Source organism: Diabrotica virgifera, chromosome 10, assembly GCF_917563875.1.
Source record: "Diabrotica virgifera virgifera chromosome 10, PGI_DIABVI_V3a".
In the NCBI taxonomy this organism is placed as follows: domain Eukaryota; kingdom Metazoa; phylum Arthropoda; class Insecta; order Coleoptera; family Chrysomelidae; genus Diabrotica; species Diabrotica virgifera.
The window spans coordinates 57,633,628-57,660,091 of NC_065452.1; the positions used below are offsets into that span (position 1 = coordinate 57,633,628).

The window sequence follows — 26,464 nt, forward strand, 5'->3', positions numbered from 1 at the left end:
CGGTACATACTTTACACATACACACACACAAAATTAAATAGGACAAAATCGCAATTTGAATTGAAAATACAATGAGTTGTGGAATTTCCATTAAATACAGCAAATAACATAGAAATGTCATAAGAAAACAGTTTCACAATCATATAAAGTACTGGTGGATAGTGAAATGATTGTGAAAAGTGAGTTTTAGATACCTAGGCAGGGTATTACAGAGTAATGGGAAAATAGATGAAGATGCATGCAATAGAATTAGTGTTGGATGGATGAAGTTGAAAGAAGCGAGTGGTGTGTTGTGTGATAGAAAAATTCCAATGAAGCTGAAGGGAAAACTCTATAAAACAGCTATAAGACCGGCTATAATGTGAGGAACTGCGAATGCATGTGGCGGAAATGAGAATATTTAGATGGATGAGTGGTGACAAAAAAAGATAAAATTAAAAATGAGTATATTAGAGGAAGTCTAGGTGTGGCACCAATTGATGCCAAAAGGAGACAGCATAGGTTGCGATGGTTTGGTCATGTTCAACGTCGAGACGTTAATCACTCAATACGAAGAATTCCTGAACTGTGAGTTCTTGGAAGAAGCAGGATAAGGAAGACCAAAGAAGACCTGAGGGGAGAGGCTTAAGCAGAACATGTCGGGAAAGGATATTGATGTTGTAACGTTACAAACGTCACATCTTTGTTATTTTATTTTTAAATAATTATCTTACTTTATTTTCTTTAATATTTCATTAGTAATAATTTTCTTCTATTTGTTTTACCAGTTTTCTCCGTTAAAAACTCGTTGGCGCCCTCTTTTATTATCTTCTATTTAATATCTCTTTTCATCTAACATCTAAATAATCAACCTAACATACTGAACGCACCCCGTACATTCCTACTCTCTAGAGATATCTGTCTTAATACGGAACATGCCTGCCACTTCCTATGTCTCACAGTCATGGCAGTGACACTTCATCCCTACTCCCTGACACAAAACTGAAAATGGAAGGGAAGAATTATTCCTTAAATAGGCATGTAATTCGAATATTAGATTTATTTTCCATCAACAATTAATATTCTCTTGGGGTGAGTTTCTCTAATATTTTTTTATCTAACCTAACCTCCAATGTCAAAGCATGTGTTCTGATATTTTAGTTTTAAATATATCTTTTTAATTTACATATATGCACGTTTAGTAATCAAGTTTTAACTATTCTCCTCATCTTAATTCCATTTAATTTACCCCTTGCCATCTGCTACTCTTTGAATACTTTTTGGCAAAGGGTACCTTTTCTTCTTGATGTCAAAACTTATACACGCGTTATTCTTCTATTTTTTGGGAATAAATCAACCTTTTCTCCCTTCGGGAGCTTCAAGCTAACCTCACCGGTGATGGATCATAAGGCGAAGACAACAAGATGACATCCAGACTGCAACGACCACCATCTCTAGCTGCAGGGGCCTAGGGCCGAACATCTGCCCAGGTCTACAAGAAGTCTACAGCAGTACCATTCGACATCAAGAAGTTACCAGCAAACCAATACCAAAAGCCATAAGTATAATTTACAAACTGTTAGTTTTTGGCAAGAATTTGAATATATTTGTTAATGCATTTACTAAGTCATATTTTTATTATATTTTTATTAACAATAAACATGATTAGTTAAAAATATTGTTTTGTTTGCTTCCATTTTAAATTTTCATAGTTCATTTCTAAGATTAGGACAAGACGAACACACACCTGAGTGACTGAGCTAAGCTAAGGGTGTAGCGATAGCTATCTTGGATGATTGAGGTAATATTTTCGAATATTATTTCAATTAGCTGGGGTAGTCCATCGCCTTTTTATTTCGTTTCAATGTTGATATGACCCAAGATAGAAACTTATGAAGGAGTGCAATTACGGAAGCTGGCCCTGCCTAGGAATAAAGGTAAAGAGAATAATGATGATGATAAAGTCATATCATGTTTTTAAACTGCTTCAAAGGATTAAGGTTAAGAATTTTTTTAAAATTTAGTACATACCAATCTCCTTCCGGAACTTGATCCAATGGCGGATCAAGACATTCAAGATGATACTCATCATCGCATTCATCACATAAAATGATATCTCCCCAGTTTTCTTTTGTGTGGCACACAGTACAACCACAGTCACGACATTTTTTATTCTTATCATCTTTACATGTCTTGCAGTTGAAAGGGTAAATTCCTAAAAACACATTGGATTAAAGCACAAACATCAAGTTATTAAAATAATAGATGTATTCACGGAGAGCAGAAAATTTTAAAAAATTAACTGATTTAGCATATTACTTCAAAATTATACAGGGTGGTTCATATTATTCGCCTCGGACTCTCTACGGAAAACCACTTGATATTTTAAAAAAATTTCTTTACAGAAATATACAGGGCCTTTAATACTCCCATCTAAAAATAATGTGAATTATACAGGGTGCTCCAAAAAAGAGTGGTATATCAAAGTTATATTTTTTCTTATGGAATGCCCTATATCTGATGACATTACTGAATTGACCTTAAAAAATAAGCTATACTTTCATAAGGGTTCCCTATACCTAAATACAGGGTGTTTTGATTTATTTCGATTTTTATGACAATGTAAGGTTTTAGAAAAAAATAAATATCTACGAATCTAAGAATCAGTAACAAATTCTTTTTTGAATCTTAATATTAAATTATTTGGCATACTTAAACAGATGCTTACTTTAACAAAATTTCTTACAGGGTGGTCAAAATATGAGATTGTTCTATTAACAAATTCAAGCTGTAATAACTTACTTATTTTAAATGGAACACCCTGTATCTTACTAGTCTATCGCGTAGAAAATATACTTAGATTTCAATTTGTATTAGGGTTTCCTATACCTATCTTCTTACAGGGTGGTCAAAATATTAGATTTTTCTATTAACAAATTCAAGCTGTAATAACTTACTTATTTTAAATGGAACACCCTGTATCTTACTAATCTATTGCGTAGAAAATTTACTTAGCTTTCAATTCTTATTAGGGTTTCCTTTACATATCTCCCTTCTTTTTTAAATATTTAAAGATTTCCTAATTTGTAAGCTTAGTACTAGTCCTAAGTACCTATGTCGTGGTTATGTACAACACATCACCAACACCGGCAATATACTTAAATATCTTGGTCAAGATACGTTCGTTAATGAAATTCACATTTTTATCATTTAATCACACAGAGTGTTCTTATTTTAAATGACATACTCGATATTATATTCTTTATAATGGAAGATATTTAAAATCTCTTCAATTCCATGTAAACATTCTCAATACACATGTTAATCTGTAAATATAAATTCCCATGTTATTCTGTAAATACCCATTTTTACATATTTTTGTACAATAGGCTCGTTTTCGTCATAGTAGCCATTGCATTTAATTGTTTGTAATTGCGATTCAAAGATTCAAACAAAAAGTGGTGTTCTTAAATTTACTTAATAACCGTTGGTTTAAGATATGGAGAATACTTATACGGAATGAAATATAATTTAAATATCTTTCAGAATACGGCATCTAATATAGGGTATGCAGTTTAATATAAACATATTATTCAATGTCACATGTAGGCCAAAATCAACTAAAATAATGCAACACTCTGTGTGATTATATGATAACAATGAAAATTTTATTAGTGACAGTATCTTGTCTAAGTATATTGCCGGTGTTGGTGATGTGTTGTACATAACCACGACATATTTACTTAATTCTAATTTTTAAAGCTTACAAATCTTTAAATATTTAACAAATGAAGGGAGATAGGTATGGGAAACCCTAATAAGAATTGAAAGCTAAATAAATTTTCTACGCGGCAGACTAGTAAGATACAGGGTGTTCTATTTAAAATAAGTAAGTTATTACAGCTTGAATTTGTTAATAGAACAATCTAATATTTTGACCACCCTGTAAAAAGATAGGTATAAGAAACCCGAATACAAATTGAAAGCTCAGTATATTTTCTACGCGATAGACTAGTAAGATACAGGGTGTTCCATTTAAAATAAGTAAGTTATTACAGCTTGAATTTGTTAATTGAAAAATCTCATATTTTGACCACCCTGTAAGAAACTTTGTTGCAATAAGCATCTGCTTAAGTAGTGTAAATAGTCAATTATTAAGATCCAAGAAAGAATTTGTTAGTGATTCTTAGATTCGTACATATTTATTTGTTTTCTAAAACCTTACATTTTTATAAAAATCGAAATAAATCAAAATACCCTGTATTTAGGTATAGGGAACCCTTATAAAAGTATAGCTTATTTTTCAAGGTCAATTCAATAATGTCATCAGATATAGGTAGGGCACTCCATAAGAAAAAATATAACTTTGATATACCAGTCTTTTTGGAGCACCCTGTATAACATTATTTATTCACATTATTTTTAGATTGTAGTAGTAATGGCCATGTATATTTCTGTGAAGAAATTTTTTTAAAATATCAAGTGGTTTTCCGTGCAGACACCGAGGCGAATAAGATGAACCACCCTGTATACACTAAGCATCAAAATTAACGCACCACCTTCAAAATGGGACATTTTGATGTCTCGTATTTCCTAAACCAGTTGTCCGATTTTAGTGATTTTTTTAATATAATAGCTCTATTCTTCAAGAATATCGATGTTATAATAGGTTTGTTCTAGCAAACAGTCAAACTAGTCAGAAACCGTCAGCAAACAGTTAGTCAGTGAGAGAACATAATACAGTTACCAGTGCTATTCCCTCTACTCGCGCTGGTCCACCATTCGCTGATGGTTTCAAACCGTTTGAAACTGATGCTAGAACAAACCTAATATTGTTGCTAAACAAGTGTCATTGTATACCGGGTGTAACAATGATAGTGTGTTTTTTCTTAAAAGTTTGGAACACTCTGTGGAATATTCTAGCGTATATAAAATATTGAAAATTAAAACTCGACTATAGCCTTAGGCTTTCTTAATATTTTTCTTTTTGATTCATTCGCTTATGTTGGATAATAAAAAAGTTAGGTACTTTAACAACTAACCATGGTTTTCATCAATACAAGGTGCTTCTAAATAAGTGTGACAAACTTTAAGGGGTAATTCTGCATAAAAAAATAATGACCGTTTGCTTTATAAACATGTCTGCAAATGCTTCGTTTCCGAGATACGGGATGTTGAATTTTTTCTTACAAACTGACTATTTATTGCTCTAAAACCGGTTGACATATGCAAATGAAATTTAGTAGGTTTTAAGAGGTAGTTATTGTAAATTTTTTGGCATACAATTATTAAGAATTTTATATTAACCATTGGCGTGCATCCGGTTAATATGACCGGGTAATGCCAATGGTGAATATAAAATTCTTAGTTGTATGCCAAAAAAGCGCAATAACTACCTCTTAAAACCTACTGAATTTCATTTGAATATCTCAACCGTAATTCTTTTTAGAGTAATAAATAAACCGTCAGTTTGTAAGAAAAAAGATACATCCCGTATCTCGGCAACGAAACATTTGCGGACATAATATGTTGATAAAGCAAACGGTCATTATTTTTTCATGCAGAATTACCCCTTAAAGTTGGTCACACTTATTTAGAAATACCCTGTATTGATGAAAACCATGATTAGTTGTTAAAGTACCTAACCTTTTTATTATCCAATATAAGCGAATTAATCAAAAAGCAAAATGTTAAGAAAGCCTAAAGCTACAGTTAAGTTTTAATTTCAATATTTCATATACGCTGGAATATTCCACAGAGTGTTACAAACGTTAAAGAAAAAACAAACTATCATTGTTACACCCAGTATACAATAACACTTATCTGTTTAGAAACAATATTATTAAATCGATATTCTTGAAGAATAAAGTTATAACATATTAACAAACTCACTAAAATCGGACAACTGACTTAGGAAATACGAGACATCAAAAATGTCCCATTTTTAAGGTGGTGCGTTAATTTTGATGCTTAGTATAAACAGCACTACAGGCCTTAGAGGCCTTTGTGATCTCCCTCTTCTTTTCTTCCATTGTTCTCCGTCTTGCAAAACTATGTTTTATTCTTTTGGCATTCGTAAAACATGTCCCAACCATCTAAGTCTCTATGCCCTGATTTTTTGTGTTATTTTGGGTCTGTTATACATCTGTTTCTGTTTGGCTTTTATTGTTTAATAATTCGTTGAAATACTCTGCCTACCTGTTTGATTTTTCTATCTTGTCTCCTAGTAACATGCCATCTGTATTTCTGCAAAATATTATGCTTTTATTTTGTGTCACTCATGTCTTTTTTACTCCTTGATAAAAACTTCTTTTTGGACATAGTTGTCTTGTATCATATCCAATTGTTTTTGCAGCAATGCTTGCTTCTTTTGCGCGCATAATCGTTTAGCTTCTCTCCTTTCGGTTTTATAATGCTGTTTATTTTTTGTAGTATTGCTGTTGTAGTACTTGTAATATTTTCCATTTTTAATTTGTTCCTCTGCATTAGGATTCTTTTGCAGTCCACATCAATCCAGTATTCCTGGGTAATTACCTGAATAAATTCAATTCAAACAACTCACCTTCTTCTTCTTCCTGCTTCAAACAGATTAACAGAAACCTGGACCTCTTATCTCACTCAATTTTTTAAGACAGGTGAAGACCAGACCTTACCAGAAACTCCAGAGATAACAACTGAAAATGTAATCGTCACAACGGAGGTAATTACTAAAGCATTAGAAAAACTCAAAAACCGTAATCTTCAGGACCGGACAACGATCTCAATGTTTAAAAAGAGTGATAAAACGGTACCCGAAAACTACAGAGGAATAAACCTGTTCAGTACCGCTCTGAAATTGACCACAAAAGTCATAACCACCAAAATCACCAACGAAATAGATCTAGAAGATGAAGAACAAGGCAACAAATCAAACATCTCCAGTTTTAGAATACATCATTGCGTAAAAGTCACATATTTCTTTAGTAACCTGTATTTGCTTAATAACAAAAAATATAAAAACTAGTAACTTACTCTTGTTTTTTTCTGAATATCTGGACAACCTTTCTTCAGCACTAACTTCAGTTAACAGAACGGGTTGTTCTATTCTCATAATTCTATCAACAAATATTAAATTGCAATCTTCAACAGGTGTTTTGTCTTTTCCAACTAAAGCGGTACCTGATACATTCAGTTTACTAGCCTCTTGTACTTTAAAGTCATACCTAAAAAAATTTAAATAATGGGTAATTAAGTATACACATTTTTTAAATTACCAATAAAATGTGTTTTATGATTATTATTAGCATAGCACATCAAAAAATATTTCAAACTTTTTCGGACATTTTACTGAGTACCAATTCGCGGTGTGCAAGTACTTGTAGGGGATACGAGAAACGATCGTGCGAGAATAGCTGAGAAATATTGCAACTTTCTTAAATAATTCATATTGTCAATTAGAATTGTCAAATTGACGTATATTTTATACCTACTGTCATTGAAGAAGAAAAATTATATATTGCTCCACAATATTGATATGATATGCAATTATTATATAAAGGTAAATTTAATTAATTGTATTTTGCTTGCAGTACTGCATTTTAATAACTAATTTTATTTACTACATACAATTATTTATGTTTTAATAACATAACCTGAATCTTATTTTTTTGGACTATGGCCTTGACAATTATCCAGTAACCAGGACTAATATAATTGGCCAATATAATTAAAAGTGCGAAAAATGTTGCAGAGCGTAGAAACCAGGTGTCGCTTTGCCGAACTTGCACGGTCCCAATATAATGAGGAATCACAAAGTTCATATGACATTAACACACTAACAAAATATTGTTATACCAGAATGCAACTCATAAATATTAGCAATATCATTTTAAAGTTTTCTACTTTAAAATGTATAATATATGTCTGAATTGCTGATTGAGAATGAGGCAGATTAAATTAAATTAAAATTTTTTTTACTAAGCAACAACATTTTGTTTCAATTTATTAATATTTTGTGTTTTGAGAACGACATCCGAGGGTAAAGTCAAAAACATCAATAAAATCATTTTACAAGGTATATTGTGACTTATTTCCCAATTAGAATAGTAAATTTACCAATGCTTATTAAATATAGCATAAAAATTCAGAAAAAAAATCAAATATTGCAGGACAAAAATGGTAGTTTACGGAAATGCTGAATCGATAAGAGCTAAAATTCTAGAAATGGAAGGATTAGGAGAGTGAAACATGCCAGATGTAATTGTTGAAGGTTAAATCTTGATTGAGGGCAATAAGTGACGAATCATATTTTAATTTGAATGAATATAGTTCAGTATATGTGTAAATAGTGAAAATGGAAGTACTTGGGACTACTTGGGATATACCTACATTTAAGACTGGATGGAAAATGGTTGACGAAAAAGAGAGAAGAAGTATATATGTAGAAACAAAAACAAATGACGCTATGAGATGCAAAGTCCAAAATGCAACAAATGAGAAAAACGGTTTTCAAACTTAAATTAGATTGTTAATGTTAAAGTAAAGGTTATATTGTAATTTTTTGCAGAACAATATAGAAATCCGATATACACTAAGCATCAAAATTAACGCACCACCTTAAAAATGGGACATTTTGATGTCTCGTTTTTCCTAAACCTGTTGTCCGATTTAAGTGATTTTTTTAGTATATTATAGCTTTATTCTTCAAGAATATCGATGTAATAATATTATTTCTAAACAGATAAGTGTCATTGTATACCGGGTGTAACAAAGATAGTGCGTTTTTTCCTCAAAGGTTGGAACACCCTGTGGAATATTCTAGCGTATATAAAATATTGAAATTAAAACTCAACTGTAGCCTTAGGCTTTCTTAACATTTTGCTTTTCGATTCATTTGCTTATGTAGGATAATAAAAAAGTTAGGTACTTTAACAAGTAGCCATGTTATTCATCAATACAGGGTGTTTCTAAACAAGTGCGACAAACTTTAAGGGGTAATTCTGCATGAAAAAATAATGACTATTTGCTTTATAAATATATGTCCGCAAATGCTTCGTTTCCGAGATACGGGATGTTGAATTTTTTTCTTACAAACTGACGATTTATTTATTACTCTAAAACCGGTTGAGATATGCAAATAAAATGTAGTAGGTTTTAAGAGGTAGTTATTACGCATTTATTGACATACAATAAGAACTTTATAATTATATTCACCATTGGCTTGCATACGGGTCATATTACCCGTATGCACGCCAATGGTGAATATAAAATTCTTAATTATATGCCAAAAAATGCGCAATAACTACCTCTTAAAACCTACCAAATTTCATTTGCATATCTCAACCGATTTTAAGGGTGCTTTACAGCTTGCAATTCTACCTGCAAGACGCAAGAAAGTTGCCTAAAGGCATGCGCAGTATGTCGTCAGTTGATTATTGCATGCAACTTCTTGCAATTGCGCGATAATCGGTTTGGTGCCATTTTTTCTGCAAGTTTTCATGCAAGTCTAGGGGAATTTGATTTTTCCACAATATCAAATGTCATTGACGACACGATTCACGAATACATGCCGATCAGCTGTTTTCTGTTTGTGAAATATATCAACGATGGAAATGAATGAACAATGAAATGGCACTTTCTGAGATTCTATAATTATTTTAAATTGTATATTAAGCTACGGAAGCTCTCTCTCCTCTAGCTAAGTACCTTAGAATAATAATTAATTTGTGTTTCGCAGAAATAGTATTTCGAAATATAGATTTCTTTGTAATTGTTCAATTTTTCCCAAGGGTTTATTAAAATGTACATTCATTCCTAGAAAATTAGAGTCATTTTCATCATCTACTTGGATAAATTCTTCTGTTGGAGATACATTATTACCCCTCTTCTTGTTCAACTAAGATCTTACTCACCATCTCCGATCTCGGCGTTCTAAATTAGTGACTAAAAGGCTGGCTGCAGCAATAATAATACTTAAAGTTGCTGCTACCGCCTTTTTCCTTTTATATTTGGTTATTTCTGATAGTCTTGGCATTTCGAAATCTACCAAGTTAAATAAACAGCAATAAAGTAATTAAAAAAAACAAAAGTTTATAAGTTAGGTTAAGGGTAAAACTTTCAAATTGCATGCAAGCCGGGTTGCAAGCTGTAAAAGACCATGCAATAGACTTGCATGAAAGCCTTGCATGCAAGAAATTGCAGCAAGTTTTCTTGCAAGCTGTAAAGCGGTCTTTAGAGCAATAAATAAATCGTCAGTTTGAAAGAAAAAATTGAACATCCCGTATTTCGGAAACGAAGCATTTGCGGACATATGTTTATAAATTAAACGGTCATTACTTTTTCCATGCAGAATTACTCCTTAGTTTGTCGCACTTAGATTCAAAATTTTTCAAAGAAGAGAGACTTTTTGCACTTAGAAACACCCTGTATTGATGAAAAACGTTGCTAGTTGTTAAAGTACCTAACTTTTTATTATCCAATATAAGCGAATGAATCAAAAAGCGTAATGTTAAGAAACCCTAAGGCTACACTTGAGTTTTAATTTCAACATTTTATACACGCCAGAATATTCCACAAGGTGTTCCCAACTTTGAGGAAAAAACATTTTTTATCATTGTTACACCCGGTATACAATGACACTTACCTGTTTAGCAACAATAATATTACATCGATATTCTTGAAGAATAAAGCTATAACATATTAAAAAACCACTAAAATCGGACAACAGGTTTAGGAAATACAAGACATCAAAAATGTCCCATTTTTAAGGTGGTGTGTTAATTTTGATGCTTAGTGTATTTTTTCAGAAGTTGATTATAATATGGAAAATCTTACAATGCTTTACAAAAAGGGATAACTTTAATGAAATAAGTGTGCTTTGGGGAAAATTTTTTGGGTTAAGCCACTTTGCATTTCATAGCATCAAATATAACTAGCGAAAATAGTGGTAAATTGCACACACCTAATAGATATTTCATAGTTGTTACAATAATAGGTACTTATTCAAAATTTATTAATATAATAATTATAAGTACTTATTTAATAGTTACCAATTGAATCGGTCATTTCAGAAACCCGATATGTAAAAAAAAATAGATTTTCGTTATTTTGCATTTTTACTACCCTTAGATACAGTCACATGTTTCAAGAAAAACTAGAATCGACTTAACATTCTAAATTAACCTAAAGAGTGGAGAAAAGTTTCTGTATCAAGAGAAATCCGGCAACTCCGAGATGTCTTTTGTCCTTTTCCAAAACTTTGTTTTTTGGACATGTCAGGTTTGTGAAACGACTGATTCAAATTATATTAACATGAAACATATTATTAATAAAAGTGACACTAAAAAAAGGTATATTGATACTAATGTAAAAATATTAGTTGCAGAGTTAAAATATCCAATTACTAAATTAAAAGTTTTTAGTAATACGAAAAAATTACTCATAGATGCTTACCAATGGCCTCTTGTAGTCTTTTCCTCTAGATTATAATTTGCTAAGACAATCATTTCGGGAGTTAGATCTTCTGGTTCATAAATAAAATATGACCTAGGCCTTATGTCGTTAAATCCAGCATCAGTTTCAAAACCAGGAATTATGTGGTCAGCACTAAAATAAAGAACTGTATTTAAGTATTATATCAGAATCAAAGATAAGACTAAAGATAATTACAATACTTATACAAATAAAAGAAATAAAGGCAAAACCATTAGTAATCGCATCAAAGAGAGATAATGGAAAAATTCTGAGATAAAATGGAAGAATATAGCACTCAAAAGTGACCAAAAACCATTTTACAGAAGCCTGAAGATGATAAGAACACAAAAAAATGAAATACACAGCATTAAAGATAAAAAATGAAGAATTAATAATTAATAATAGGAATAAACAGTTACAAGATAAAAACTACACTTTAAACAATTCTGGACCTCGGCGGTAAACTACATTATGTCGACATGGTCTTATTTTGAATCAGTTTCTTTAATCCACTCATTTTATTAGTTGGAATATACAAATTTTGTTATATATTGTTATTAAAATATGGTCACATTGTTTTTCAAACAATTTATGGGATATATCAGATTTACCGAGTACTGTAGTTTACCAAAATATTATTTAATTCAATTTAATTTAATTTTAATTTAACAAAATAATGTATTGAAAGATAACACAGAAAACCCAATAAATTAGAAAGAATTAGAAGAAGCAGTAAAAATGTTGAAGTATGGAAACGCACCTGGAGTGGATAGAACAGGATACAAAAATTTACAAAATATGGAAAAATAAAAATGAAAGCATATACAACAAAGGAGAGATGAGAGAATGTGATACATACGAGAGATGGACATTGTATTGTTTTCATGGTCCACTCTTAGTTCTTTATCTTTATTTCAGTAGATTAATTTATTTTGTTATACCATACTCTGTATTAGAGCACAAAATGGCACGTTTCATATAGGTGATCAGCGATGCATTATTGGAATATTTTCCTAGAGTCACTGTTTGGTACTGAGTACCTCAGTTGACAGATTACTTGATTCGTTGTTGAAATTCTTTTTCACTCATTTCATTAATTTATTTGGACGGCGTTATGCATAACTCGACCAAGCGCCATTTCTTTAAAATCGAGATAACAGCGGATTCTGGTGACACATAGCTAAAACTATCTTGGAAAAAATCCCTGTTATTGTCACGTTAACTGTTACTAAGAAAAACAAAACTAAACCAAGGGGCATTAATCCACTTACCATTAAGCGACCATTAAGCAACCAAGAAACGAAAAACTTTGAAGCCATTTATCTCAAAACTATGTTTTGGCGCTTGATCGAGTTATGCATAACGCCATCAATTTATCCCATAGTGAACAAAATAATTAAGGCCAAAGATATATCTTATAATACCAAAAATAATAGTATCTATACGAAACTATAATTATTAGACCCATAACATTATATACTGCCAGAGGAAGTATATAAAACTATACAGAACAATTGGAAGAATGGGAAGGAACAATACTTCACATAATGTTTAGTGGAAAAGTAGTAGAAGAAGAATGGAGAAGATGTCAAACTAATGTAGGGGTGTACCAATTGTATGCTACCTTCAATAACAAAGTAGTGAAAAAAGGTAGACTAGAATGGCTTGGGACATCTGAGGGCTAAAAAAAAGGAGAGGAAGACCAAGAAAGACATGGAGAGATCGAGAGATGTAGTGATGGAAGATCTCATTGAGAAGGGAATCAGAGCTTGCAAGCTGAGAGCTAAGAACAGAAAATGATAAAAATTATCCATCCAGCAATGCAGAGGTGTAACCAGGATAATTCCTAATGGGGGGTTACATCTACTTGAAGGTCTCTGGGGGGTATGGAATAATAATGGTGTTAAGCATATAGAGCTCAAAGTATATCCAAAAGGGGGGTTATAACCCCCAAAACCACCCCCTGGTTACTCCTATGCAGCAATGGGTCTAGAATACCTGTTATTGGCCGGTTACAGATAAATGAGAAATTTAGAGAGATAGACCAATTGGTGTGCAAGTGGTATTACACCAATTCTGCCGTACTAAGCGCAAAGGGGGTATCTGACATTTTTGGGTATATTGAGATTTTGATGTCTAGTAAATTCTTGGATCTTCCTCTATACGTCACTAAAGCCTTTAGCCATAAATATGAATAGTTTATTTATAAATCGCATATTTTGTTTGACGTATCTACAGTTTTAATCTATTTTGCTAAGCATAATTGAATGTAACTGACATATACTAAGGTATAAAAGTAGTATCTTCACAGATACGGCTGTTTACCTTTAGTTTTTGTTAGATACTCCTATATTGCCTTAGTACTTAGTATACTTAGTACTTACTATTTACCACCTTTTGCCTCTAGTATGTTGGTAGGAACTACAAATTGTAAATAGATGTTACCTGTTTTTTGATTCCATTTTTGTTCTTGTGGAGTGTCAAAAACATTCAAGACAACAAACACATTGAGATCTATTTTATCTAAAACCAGGGTTGGCAGGTTTAAACCAACATGCTTAAAACCTTGGTTTAAACCATGGTTTAAATCAACTGGTTTTTTAAGAAAAAAACCTAATTTTTTTATTGAACCTCCAAAATGGTGTTTTTACTTAAAGTTTTTTATACAGCTGCCGCAAATGAAGAAAATTATGATAAATAAATTCTATTTTTTACTTTCGAACTTAACTATTTTGAATATGTTTTGATACGTTTTAAGATGTTTTTTTTGTTATTTTAATTTTTTGTTTGTGTAAATAAAAATAAAATTTGTCTTAATCATTTTTTCCTTGTTTATTACTATTATTTTATAAAATAATTTATTCATGTTTAAAGTATTTAGACTTATGATACTTTGTATCAAATAAACCTGGTTTAAACCAAATAAACCTGGTTTAAACAAAAAAATCCTGGTTTTTTTTGTTTTTTTTTTTTTAAAACCTTGGTTTTTGCCTACCCTGTCTAAAACTAAACCTAACAATGAACAAGAAAGAACAAAGAATTGTACTTATAAAATACCTTGTGAATGCGAACAATTTTACTTGGGTGAAACATCAAGACCATTAAACGTTAGAATAAGTGAACATCAGTCTTATATTAAAAATAGAGAATTTGATAGATCTCAAATATGCACACATGGGACAGTGAACATAAAGTTCAGTGGACAGATTTGATACTAAAAAGAGAAAAATCATTGAAGCGACTCTAATTATGCTAAATGAAACCAACTGTGTCGCAAATTCCTCAATAGAATGCAGTAGGATGAGGATGAAGTTACCTATACTGAAACAGGAAGTCAATAGAAAGAAAATACCACGATTATAAGTCAATAACATATCGAGGATGGTACATATTTTATATTTTAGTATTATTTATATATCTATGTATTATTAATAATATTTATAATTTAAAATAACATACATGTAAAATCAAAATTTTGGTGTTAGTTTTGAGAGTAAACTGCAAGTAAGACTAAATACTTACAAAGTCGGGGTAGTATCATGAGGTTTTTGTCCCGGTTTTTCCTCGTGATCTACTATGGAATCACTAATGTGAGAATTTTACTGTCACCATTGCCTGTGGTTGTCTTTTTAAAGACAAATTGCATGCTATGATTTTTTTGTGACGAATATTCTTGAGTTAAAGTTGATTTCATGTAATCGAATGAACTATTTTTCAATATAGTCGTCCCAGGAATGCAACTCATAAATATTGGCAATATCATTTTAAAGTTTTCTACTTTAAAATGTATAAATATTATATATTATTGTCTGAATTACCGATATGAATGAGTCAGATTAAATTAAATTACTAAAAGAAATTTTTTACTAAGCAACAACATTTTTGTTTAATTTAGTAATATTTTGTATTTTGAAAACGACAAAATCATTTTTTCATTTAAATTGTGGCTTAGTTCCCATTTAGAATAATAAATTACATAAATGCCACACAGAAATTGCTTCAAAACAATATTGGGAATACATAAACGAAATTAAAAAAAATCATCAGAACTTTAAACTGATCAAATTTAAATATCTATTATTAGATAGATTACTAAGCGTTAATGGTCGTAGAAGTGTCTTTTACTTGAGCATTTCAGCATAACTACTCGTACTTTAAATACCTTTTATTAATCATTGGAAGTTTAAGTTAATAAATTTATATCCTAGTAATCTCTAATTTATATTATTTTATCATTGGTAGTATCCAGTGTAAATACTAAGCTTTATTAGTGGTATCTGCTTTTACTTAAGAACTTTGGACGTAACTACGCAGATACCACTTATTTGGCGTAGTACATTGCAGTTACAACTAAAACATCTTAGCATTGTTAGTATTTTTCGTTGTAAATCTGGCAGTATCTGGTATAATTAATGTAAAATAATAAATTTTACTATTAAAACAATACATTCAGCCAAAGAAAAAAATAAGAAACTCAATAAAAAAAGTTTGCAAGGTTTTACCTAATAAAAAACCAAAATAAATGAGGTTTAAACTTTAAACGTCGTTTTCTCAGTTTGAGGTCTAATGTAGATACCCCCTTTGCGCTTAAAACGGCAGAATTGGTCTATCTCTTTAAATTTTTCATTTATCTGTAATCTGGCTATAACCCATTCGCTGCCGATCACATGCCAGCATGTAATATGGTTACTTCAGTCAGGTGCTGTTCAGTCGCCAGCGAGTTATATGGTTATAACTGTCAAGTGCAGTTCAACAAAACGGCCCCTAGCAGAGTTCCATCCTCTTCAATAGGCAGCGAATGTGTTAAAGCTATACGTACATACATACATCACATAGTACCTATAGTTATTTATAATTTTGCCCCCTTCAAGAATACCTAAATACAAAATAAACATATTTATTTATTACTTATTTTATATCGTAGTAAAAGAAAATTCTTCATAATTACCTTTTGATTCTGAAGATTAGTTTATTTTCATCTTCCTGGGTTAAAATTTCAGATGATTCCTTTTTAAAATATATTTTGAGAATAAACGCTTCATACCAGGTCCCATCATCTTCCAATAACACATCAATAAAATCACCAACAGCATAATATCTACTTTCGGCTTCAATTAACTTTTTATCAGGGTCTTCAGTGCTGATCCCATTAGTAATTTCCTTTGATTCAGAATTATTTATGTCCCTAACAAATAGTTGAACAACGTTGTTGTTTTGAATTTGGTAGTCAAGAATGCAAACTTTGGATTCAAGCTAAAATATTAATATGATAAAATATATTGAAGACGTCGAAGTTCTATGAACATTAATAAAAGCAGTAAAAGCACTCTACAAAAATAACAAAATGATCCTATATAAGGGAATGTTACGGGCTGCTTCACATCTCCTACCCTGTCATCAAAACGTTCCTGAAAAAAACCTTGAAGCCATGGAAAAGAAAGAGAAGAAATGGGCATACCAGTAAGGAATAAATATCTATATTATACCCTAAGTTTTGCTGACGACCATATAGGGATCTCACAAGATGAAGATGACGTCAGCTTTATAATGAGAAAACTTGAACAGGAATACAGTAGAACCCTGATTATCCGGGTGTGGATTATCCGTGCAGCGGATTATCCGTGCTATGATTTTTCTATTACTCAACTTGCATTTTTGAGGTTTTATCAAAATACAGTAAAACCTGCCATATCCGGATCAATGTGGCGACAGACCGATCCGGATATGAAAAAATCCGGATATCAAGACCACTACTTCTTTTACAGTCTCTGAAATGTTTTCTCCTTCATACATTCCAGTAATCAACGCCGTCAATTACTTTCGTCTATAGACACGTTTTATAGATTCTATAATACATTATTTCGCCATCTTTTAGTTCTTCTTTTAGTGTGTTGTCCAACAGCAGGACTGCCTTTCTCGGTAGATTTCGGTAGATCCGGACGGCGCAGAACCGTCCGGATATGGGGAGGTCCGGATATGACAGGTCCGGATATGGCAAGTTGTACTGTAGCTTCATTGTAAATCACTCGACAGAAACTCTATATGCTGAAAGAGAGACTCATAATGAAAGACTTTATTCTGTTACCTTTTTATGGTAGGTACATGGTATGTGTATGCGTACATATGTATTATACATAAGAAATACATGTTCGGATTATCCGTGCCACCTCCGGTCCTGATGAGCACGGATAATCAGGGTTCTACTGTATACAAAAATTGAAATCGAAATAAACCTAAAGAAAATTGAATACATAATAACGGAGCATACAGAAATAAAACAGCTAGAACTAAACGAAGGTACACAAATCAAAGGAACAGACAAGAACAAGTATTTAGGTTTCATAATATAAAAAATAGACTAGGGCAAACAAGAAACTGCATATGAAAATATTGAACTCGGTAAGTACTGTGAAGAATGTCTTTTATATCACCATGATAAGAAGTATCCTGACTTATGGATGCAAAAATTGGATAATAAATAAGAAAAACAAAAACAAAATAAGAGCAACAGAGATGGAATTCCTAAGGCGAAGCTGCAGAGTAACAAGAAGAGAGAGAACAAACAACACAGATTAAGAAACGAATGGGAATGAACTCAGATATACAGTCGAACCTGCTTATTAGAATATCCTTCATCCTAAGCAAAACAAGTATTCTTATAACCTAGATATTCTAATAAGCGATCACTGTTGGCTAGTAGAAAGGTTTTGGCACCCCACATTTCTATTCCTTAAACTGGGATATTGCTATAACCGATATTCTAATAAATGGGTTTGACTAATAGACTACATAGAATAGAAGAGATCAAACTGGTATGGACATGTCAGAAGAGCAAACAAAAAACGTTAGATAAACAGAATAACAGGGTAGAGCTCCACAGGAAGAAGGAAGAGAGGCAGACCCGGAAGATCTTTCATAGATGAAGTGGACTAAGCAATGGAAAGAAGAAATCTGCAGGAAGGGGACTAGCAAAACATAAAGAACTGGAGAAAAGGGTTGAGTGAAGGAATATAGTGAAAACTGTGGAAATCCTTAGTAGATATATAACATATTGAAATGGAAAAGAATCTGGTGATAACTATAAGTAAAACATTACTTTTAAGTCATAATAAACCTATATATTTCCCACGAAATTTTTATTAAAACTACCAGTTCTGATGGTTTAAAAATATAATTAACATACCGTTTTTCCTTGGAAAAGAAGAGTCTGTTGTTTAGGTTTTACACCAGTCTTTTCTGCGACCAGTTTTTCAATGACACTAACTTTATCTACTTTTGATACTGAAATAACCCATTCTTGATTTGCGTCACCGTCTTTTCTAATTTTAATATGCATTATTTTAAAGAATTTACAAACTAAAAGCAGTTGAAGTTGCAAAGCAAATTATTGCGTCTAGTTTTAAGGGTTTTTAACCAATTTTAACGTTGCTTTCTTATCAACTGTTTACTGACATGACAACGGGCGGGAAAATATTTCATTGGTTCAAATAAGTTCCTTTCATGGCCGCAATGGACCGCGCGTGACGTCAAAAAAGTTTTCCAAACACGTTGTGTCTAGGTACACGCTAACATGTACGCAAATAAAAAAGTTAAACTTCATCAAGCTAGTGACCATTTAGCGCGGGCAGTGACTGTATATTTTGATACACGCTATTTTGATATGTTTAGTGTTTGTTTGATAGAAAAATATTTGGTATGAGCTTTAATTCTACCTAACTTTTTTATTTGCGTACACGCTAGCGTATACCTAGACACAACGTGTTTGAAAAAATTTTGACGTTTTGACGTCACACTATCACGGTCCATTCAAAACTGTCAGCACCTGTCACAAACTAGAAGTTACAAGTAGTTCTTATTGGATAAAAGTTATTTAAATTTTTATTAAAATTATTGACTTTAGCAAAAATTTATTATGTAGTAGTTTGATTAGAAGTTGTGTATAGGGCTTTTCATTCACAGTCATTTGTTTCGAGCTGCTGTCATATGTCGTATAATCCGTGTATATTAATATTATACACAGATTATACAACATATGACAGAAGCTCGAAACAAATGACAATCGATGAAAAGCCCTATTTTACATAAAAATAGATGCATCACTTTAAAGTCGTTGTAATGTGGAATATAAGTTTAGCGCCACAATGTATGCAACTGTTATTATAAATACGCCGACAACGCCAAAATATAATAATATGCAAGGACTTGTAATAATTACATAGTTTTTCCAAACTTCTCTTCTCTTCCCTTGTCTTCCCAAACTTATATCTGGAAGGAAGAAATAAAATGTGTGATGTGAACAAAGAAATGTGAACATTTTGTTTTTTAAATTACGTTATAACGTTATTTTCAATAACTTATTTATTTATTTATTTATACGGGCAAGCCCAATTCGGTAATACATTAATAAGATATTGACAATTACAGTGTTGAATATATAGATAAGAATAAAATGAGAGAGTACAAAACATTCAAAAAGACATGACAAAGTAAAATAATTACAAAACATTAATTACTAACAAATAACAAGGTTATGACATTGCTAAATATTTAATTTGGTTAAATGGTTCTTAAAAGCATCAACACAGTTACCAAAAATTAAAAGGTCACCTAGGGAGTTAGCAAGTCTTAGTGTTCTAGGAACAAAAGTAAAATATGAGTAATTATATCTATGAAAAGAAATATGAAAGGTTTGAATTTGTCTTGTTGATCGTGGTGGAACAAACAACAATATTTTAGCAAGGAGTTCAGGGCAGTAATATATGCCATTGATAATATTAAACAATTAAACTGTATAATTATAATTGATGTGTTTTTTGAACCCAATATATCTAAGAAAATTATGTTGAACACTATCAAGTTTGTTCTTGAGGTGTAAATAATGTGGGGACCAAACTGGAGAACAGTAGTCAAGTGCGTCCTGACTAAAGAACAATAGAGCATTTTAATAGCGAACACGTTCGTGAAATCACGAGTTGTCCTTTTAACAAAGCCAAGCATTTTCATGGATCTTTGAGTAATATTGTTGATGTGATGGTTAAAGCTCAGAGAGGAATCAAGAACAACACCTAAATCTTTAATTGAGTCTACCGTATCCAATAATTGATCATTTATGGTATAATTAAATACTGATAAATGATGATTCCGACAAAACCAGATAATGTGACACTTGTTGACATTCAAATCCATCCCATTATCAAGACACCAGTTGGCTAAATTATCTAAATCTGATTGCAATGATATTGCATCATCTTGATTATTAATGATTTGATAACATTTAAGATCATCAGCGAATAAGAGAGCAGAAGTGTTAGAGAAGCAGGTGACGATGTCGTTAATATACAGGTTAAACAAAAGTGGACCCAAATGAGAGCCCTGAGGTACACCAGAGGTTACTAGAAAAGTGTTGGAGTAATAATGATTAACCCTGACCTGCTGTGTTCTATTTGTTAGGTAACTGCCCAACCACTTCAACACAGAACCTTCTATGCCATATAATTTGAGCTTATGTAACAAAAGATCATGGTTCACCCTATCAAAAGCCTTGGAGAAGTCAGTATACACTGAATCAATCTGCAACCCCCTCTCCAAAGCTTCAGACAAGGTATCAACATAAAGCAACAAACTAAGTTCTGCTGATTTACCACAAGAAAATCCGAACTGTTGAGAATTTAGTATCCAAGAGCAGTCATAATTAAGGTAATCAGTAACAATACTCTCAAATACCTTGGGAATTGTGCCGAGAAACGATACAATTTTAATTATCGTTATTGAAAATAACGTTATGACGTAATTTATAAAACAAAATGTTCACATTTCTTTGTTCACATCACACATTTTATTTCTTCCTCCCAGATATAAGTTTGGGAAGACAAGGGAAGAGAATAGAAGTTTGGGAAAACTTTTGCCCATCAACAGCGTAAACGACTGGGAGTATAACAGCGTTTCCACTAGTGGGTCGCGGCGTCGCGGGCATATTTCAGGTGGGTCACGGCGTGGCTGTTACAGTAGCTGAGTGGCGTACAGGGTACATAAAATTGCGTATCATCATGGGTGAGGGATGGGTCGCGAATATGAAAAAACATCAGAAGGTGGGTCGCCAGATATAAAAGGTTGGGAACCACTGGAGTATAACATTTAAAATAAAAATAAACAAATAATTTTATTGCATCTATAAGTGAGTCCTATGATGGGCACATCTTAGTATATTGCCATAAATATTCAGGTAAATTTAAATACCAAAACCAAATATAAATAATAATATGTTATTACCACTGAATGTAAAAAAGATATACGAATATTCAAAATGAAATTACTAACATTCCCAAAAACACTGGGAAAAGTTCATATTAATGCATAGTTTAGGAAGAATATCACCAATTAGCTATTTACTATTGCGAAAAAGGTTCAATGTATATCTGCAAGCAATAACTGTTCATCAAACAAAATAGTTATGAAACTCTGTTTATTTTGTGAAAAGTTACTTTTCACAAAATTTATTTAGCAATAATTTATCAAACCAGATATTACATCTGCGAGAGACAGTATGTACCTCCGTTCACTAGGGTAGGTTTGTGACTATGGTCACTAATGTAGACGCAATGAAATTCCAGGCTAATGTATGTGTAAAGTGTAAATAATATGAACTAGAAATTAAGATATGATTTTTACAATAACACATGAATTTCGATGGTTAAACAGATTAGGTTAATCCTCATTTTACAGATCTATTTATTCTTACGAGATCTTTCCTAACACTTAAAAATGTAATGCACATTGTTACTACTTTCTCACTGGCCACGGGAATAAAAATTATGATTACTATTGATTTGTTGATTTGTACACTAAGCTACTTCAGGCAGGTATTATTTTAACCGTACACTTTGCCTCTATAAATGTTTAGATCAATTAAAAATGGTCTCCATTCATTTTTTTCAACTCATGTACCGAATGTTCCATTAATTTCACATCTTCCCTAAAACAATCATCATCATCATCACGTAACGCTACAACCCTGGGTGGGTCCTGGCTGACTGTACAACTTTCTTCCAATTTCTTCGGTCTTCCATCAACCTGGGGTCAAATGGAATGTTCATTTTCCGGAGATCTGCTTGGATGTTATCTCTCCATCGCATTCTGGGACGTCCAAGTGGTCTTTTGCCTGTAGGAATCTCCTCCCATACCAGTTTTACAAGTCTTTCGTTATGAAGTCTGTGCAGGTGGCCTGCCCATCTTAGTCGCTGTGATTTATTTTCTTGGACAATATCGGTGTCATTGTAAAGTGCTTTTAATTCGATGCTGGTTCTGATCTTATACCGGTTTTTGTTAATGTCGTGGTGAGGTCCGAAAATTTTTCAAAGTATTTTTCGTTCAAAACGTCTGAGCTTTTCTTCGTTTGATTTGGTCATGGTCCACGTTTCGCATCCATATGTTAGTACTGGTCTGACGATGGATTTATAAATTTTGATCTTGGAACTTCTTGTAAGATTTTTTGATTTTATAAGCTTATCCAGTGCGAATAGACAGCGATTTGCTGATTGGATTCTGTCTTTTATTTCTTCAGTAACATCGTTGTCACCTGTGATTACGGCCCCCAGCTTAAAACGTTGTACTCTTTCGAAATTGAAGGTGTTGACCGTCACATTGTGTCCTATCCTGTCTCTTCGTGTCGTTCTATTTATACACATATATTTCGTCTTCTCTTCATTAATCATCAGCCCTACTTCGCTTGTTGCTCCTTCCACCTTGTTGAAAATGGCTTTTGTGGATAGGATGGAGTCTCCAACGAGATCAATGTCATCTGCGTAAGCTAGTAATAACTTGGGACCTTGAACCGATAGCAGTTCTGTTTTTATTTCGGATGACCTCATGGCTTTCTCTAATACAAGGTTAAAAAGTAGTGGAGATAACGCATCACCCTGTTTGAGTCCACTGTTGATTTCAAAGCTGTCAGACAGTTTATAAGTTCCCTAAAACAATATCAATGTAAAATCAAAAATTATTTCTTGCATGATTGCATTTATTTTTGGAATTTTACATACCTTATACAGTGGAACCCCGATAAGTCGGCCCCCGATAACCCGAACCCGGACCGATTTTCATCAGACAAACATTTCAACAATAAAAATGTAGGTACTATCCGTTGCAAGATAATTCGAGTGGAATTCCTCAGATTATTTTGTGCTTGATATCGGCCCAGTCTCTTAATCTGGGGAATTCCATCCGAATTATGTTGCAAGGGATAGTATGTAATATAATATTTGGGAGATAATGTGTATTTGTGTAATTTGAACTATGTATACGATAGTAAAAATGACTCATGGCACACGGAGGCGGCGGCAGAGCGACAGTTATTGTCTCAGATTTATCGGAAACAACAGGCACCTGTTATTCCTTTATTTATTTCAAACTGTCTTAGCATTGTTTAAAAAAGACTAAAATACTATTTAAAAAATTCTTTTTTAAACAATGGTCTTTGTTTTCACTGTTCATAACATCGTTCCGATTGTGACTGTATTGTGTGTAGTACAGTCTTGTATTGTTTGATGTTTGCTTCCGTTTGCTTAAGTTTGTGTTTGCGTGTTTTTAATAATTTTAGATGTATAGGTACTGTGCATATACACACAGGGTGTTTGGTAAAAAATGGGCCATAGCTTAACTTTAGATTCTTGGGATTAAAATAGGTCGATTTAATCTAACTTACCTTAGTACAAAAGTTTATAATAAGCGAAATACAGGGTGTCAAAGTTAAACTTTTATTTTTGAATATTTCCTGACATGCATGGGACAACACGAAATTTGGTAAGTGGTGTTGGTATAGGGCTTTTCATCGATTGTCATTTGTTTCGAGCTTCTGTCATGTGTCACATAATATTAATATATCTACATCTACGTCATACGTCTTTGGTTTCAATTATTGTATATACCAATAACGTATGGCGTAGATATATTAATATTATGTGACACATGACAGAAGCTCGAAACAAATGACTGTGAATAAAAAACCCTATTGTATACCTTACGAAATTATGTTAAAAAAACGTTTCTGGCTACTACCAGAGGCGTACGACGGGGGAACGTGAATGATTGACCCTTCCCAAATTCTACGCCACTGGCTGAATTTCTATTTTAGTGCAATTTTTTGATTCTCCAATACTTTCTATGTAAATAACATACTCTTCATTAGCTCTTAGTTTTCGAGATATTTGAAGCTAAAAGCGAAGGAGCATAATACATTAATCAAAATAAGTGTGCCTTTTCATTTTTAACTTCAAATATCTTGAAAACTAATGACTTTATCTTTACGAATGAAGAGTATATTATTTGCATAGAAAGTATTCGAGAATCTAAAAATTATGCTAAAATAGCAGTTTCATCATTGGCGTAGAATTTGGGAAGGGTCAACCATTCACTTTCCCCTGTCGTACGCCTCTGGTAGTAGCCAGAAACGATTATTTAACATAATTTAGTAGGGTGTACAGTTCCTACACTTTCTTTCAAGTATGACACGGATATGTCAAATTATTTTAAAGTATTCTTTTTTTTTAATAATTTATTCTTTATTTAAAACTTTAAGAACTATGTGTGCCCGGTACTATAAAACTATTTGACATATCCTTATGATACTTAGCAGAAACTGTAGGTACTATACACCCTACAAAATATGTTAAATAATCGTTTCTGGTTAATACCAGAGGCGTACGACAGGGGAAAGTGAATGGTTGACCCTTCCCAAATTCTACGCCTCTGGTAGTAGCCAGAAACGTTTTTTTAACATAATTTAGTAGAGTTTACAATACCAGCACCACTTACCAAATTTCGTGTTGTTATCCCATCCCTGTCAGGAAATATTCAAAAATAAATAAAATAAAAGTTTAAGTTTGACACCCTGTATTTCGGTTATTATCAACTTTTGTACTAAGGTAAGTTAGCTTAAATAGACCTATTTTAACCTCAGGAATCTAAGGTTAAGCTATGGGCCATTCTTTACCAAACACCCTGTATATATTTCATGTTATTTCAGTTATAACGGAGTTTATCTGTAAGTATACTGTATTTTATTAATTTTTACCATATTCTCCGGCTAACCCGGATCGGCCGCGGTCCCGATTAATCCGAGTTATCGAGGTTCCACTGTACTTAAATTTAACAAGAGTAGAGACATATTTCGATGGCTAAAGTGCAAAACCTCGTAAGTCAAAATTTTCCAGTTTTGGGATTAATTTACCAATAATTTTTATATATTGCTATCTATTAAACTACAAATCCTCATAAAAGTCTATTTCAACTTAAGACCTCTAGTGACATCTATCAAAAACTAGTAAAAACTCTTTAGCAAAAAGTGTAAAGCAGAAACCTATTAAGTAGGACTTACGAGTTTTTTATATTTACATTTGCTCGGATATTTTATGTAGTAATACAATGTTGTGAGGTTTTACCGGAATGCGGCAAGTGTTTTTTTAGGTTTTGTGTTTCACTCTTGTGAATAAACGCAGTTTTGTTGTTTTGTTTTGAAAAATATGTCTTGTAGTCGTGGAAAAACAATTTTGAATTTAGTGTTGCAAGCTGATACAGATGGGTAAGTGATTTTTTGCCTTTTTCTTATATTTTTATTATTATTTATCGTTTGAGGTTAAGTCTGCTTTCTTTCTCACTGAAAAAGTAGGGCATGGTGTAAATTACAATAAAGCAAATAATGATTGTTTATAAAATACTTTTATGCAAACGTGAATTATAAGAGTTAACGTTATGCCATTGAATTATAAAATAGATTATGAAAATATTGGTTATGAATTTTATAGTGATTGTTATGACTATTGAAATGTAAAATTCCACTAAATTAGGTATACTTATTTTAAAATCTTGACAAATGTTTCAAGAACTCAGGTTCTTATCAATAGTTAAATTAATTATTAATGAATTCAACTATGTACTATCAATCTTCTGATGATTGAGTTCTTAAAATAATTGTTAAATTTTTAAGATAGGTATTCTTAATTTAGTTTAATTTCATATTTTAATAATTTATTGGTTATGA

At 32.1% G+C, this 26,464-nt stretch overlaps 1 protein-coding gene across 1 annotated transcript in view; it reads right to left on the reverse strand.

Moving 5' to 3' along the window:
• The window catches only part of LOC126878462 (E3 ubiquitin-protein ligase UHRF1-like), a 47,656-nt gene extending 28,734 nt beyond the window's left edge, over positions 1 to 18,922 (reverse strand). The window contains exons 1-5 of the mRNA XM_050641199.1: positions 18,614 to 18,922; positions 16,379 to 16,683; positions 11,410 to 11,562; positions 6,991 to 7,181; positions 2,011 to 2,194 (exon numbers count right to left, since the gene is read on the reverse strand). Of these exons, the coding sequence (XP_050497156.1) occupies positions 2,011 to 2,194; positions 6,991 to 7,181; positions 11,410 to 11,562; positions 16,379 to 16,683; positions 18,614 to 18,766 (986 nt within the window). The 5' untranslated portion in view covers positions 18,767 to 18,922. The remainder of the gene's footprint in view (positions 1 to 2,010; positions 2,195 to 6,990; positions 7,182 to 11,409; positions 11,563 to 16,378; positions 16,684 to 18,613) is intronic.
• Positions 18,923 to 26,464: the final 7,542 nt, after the last annotated feature.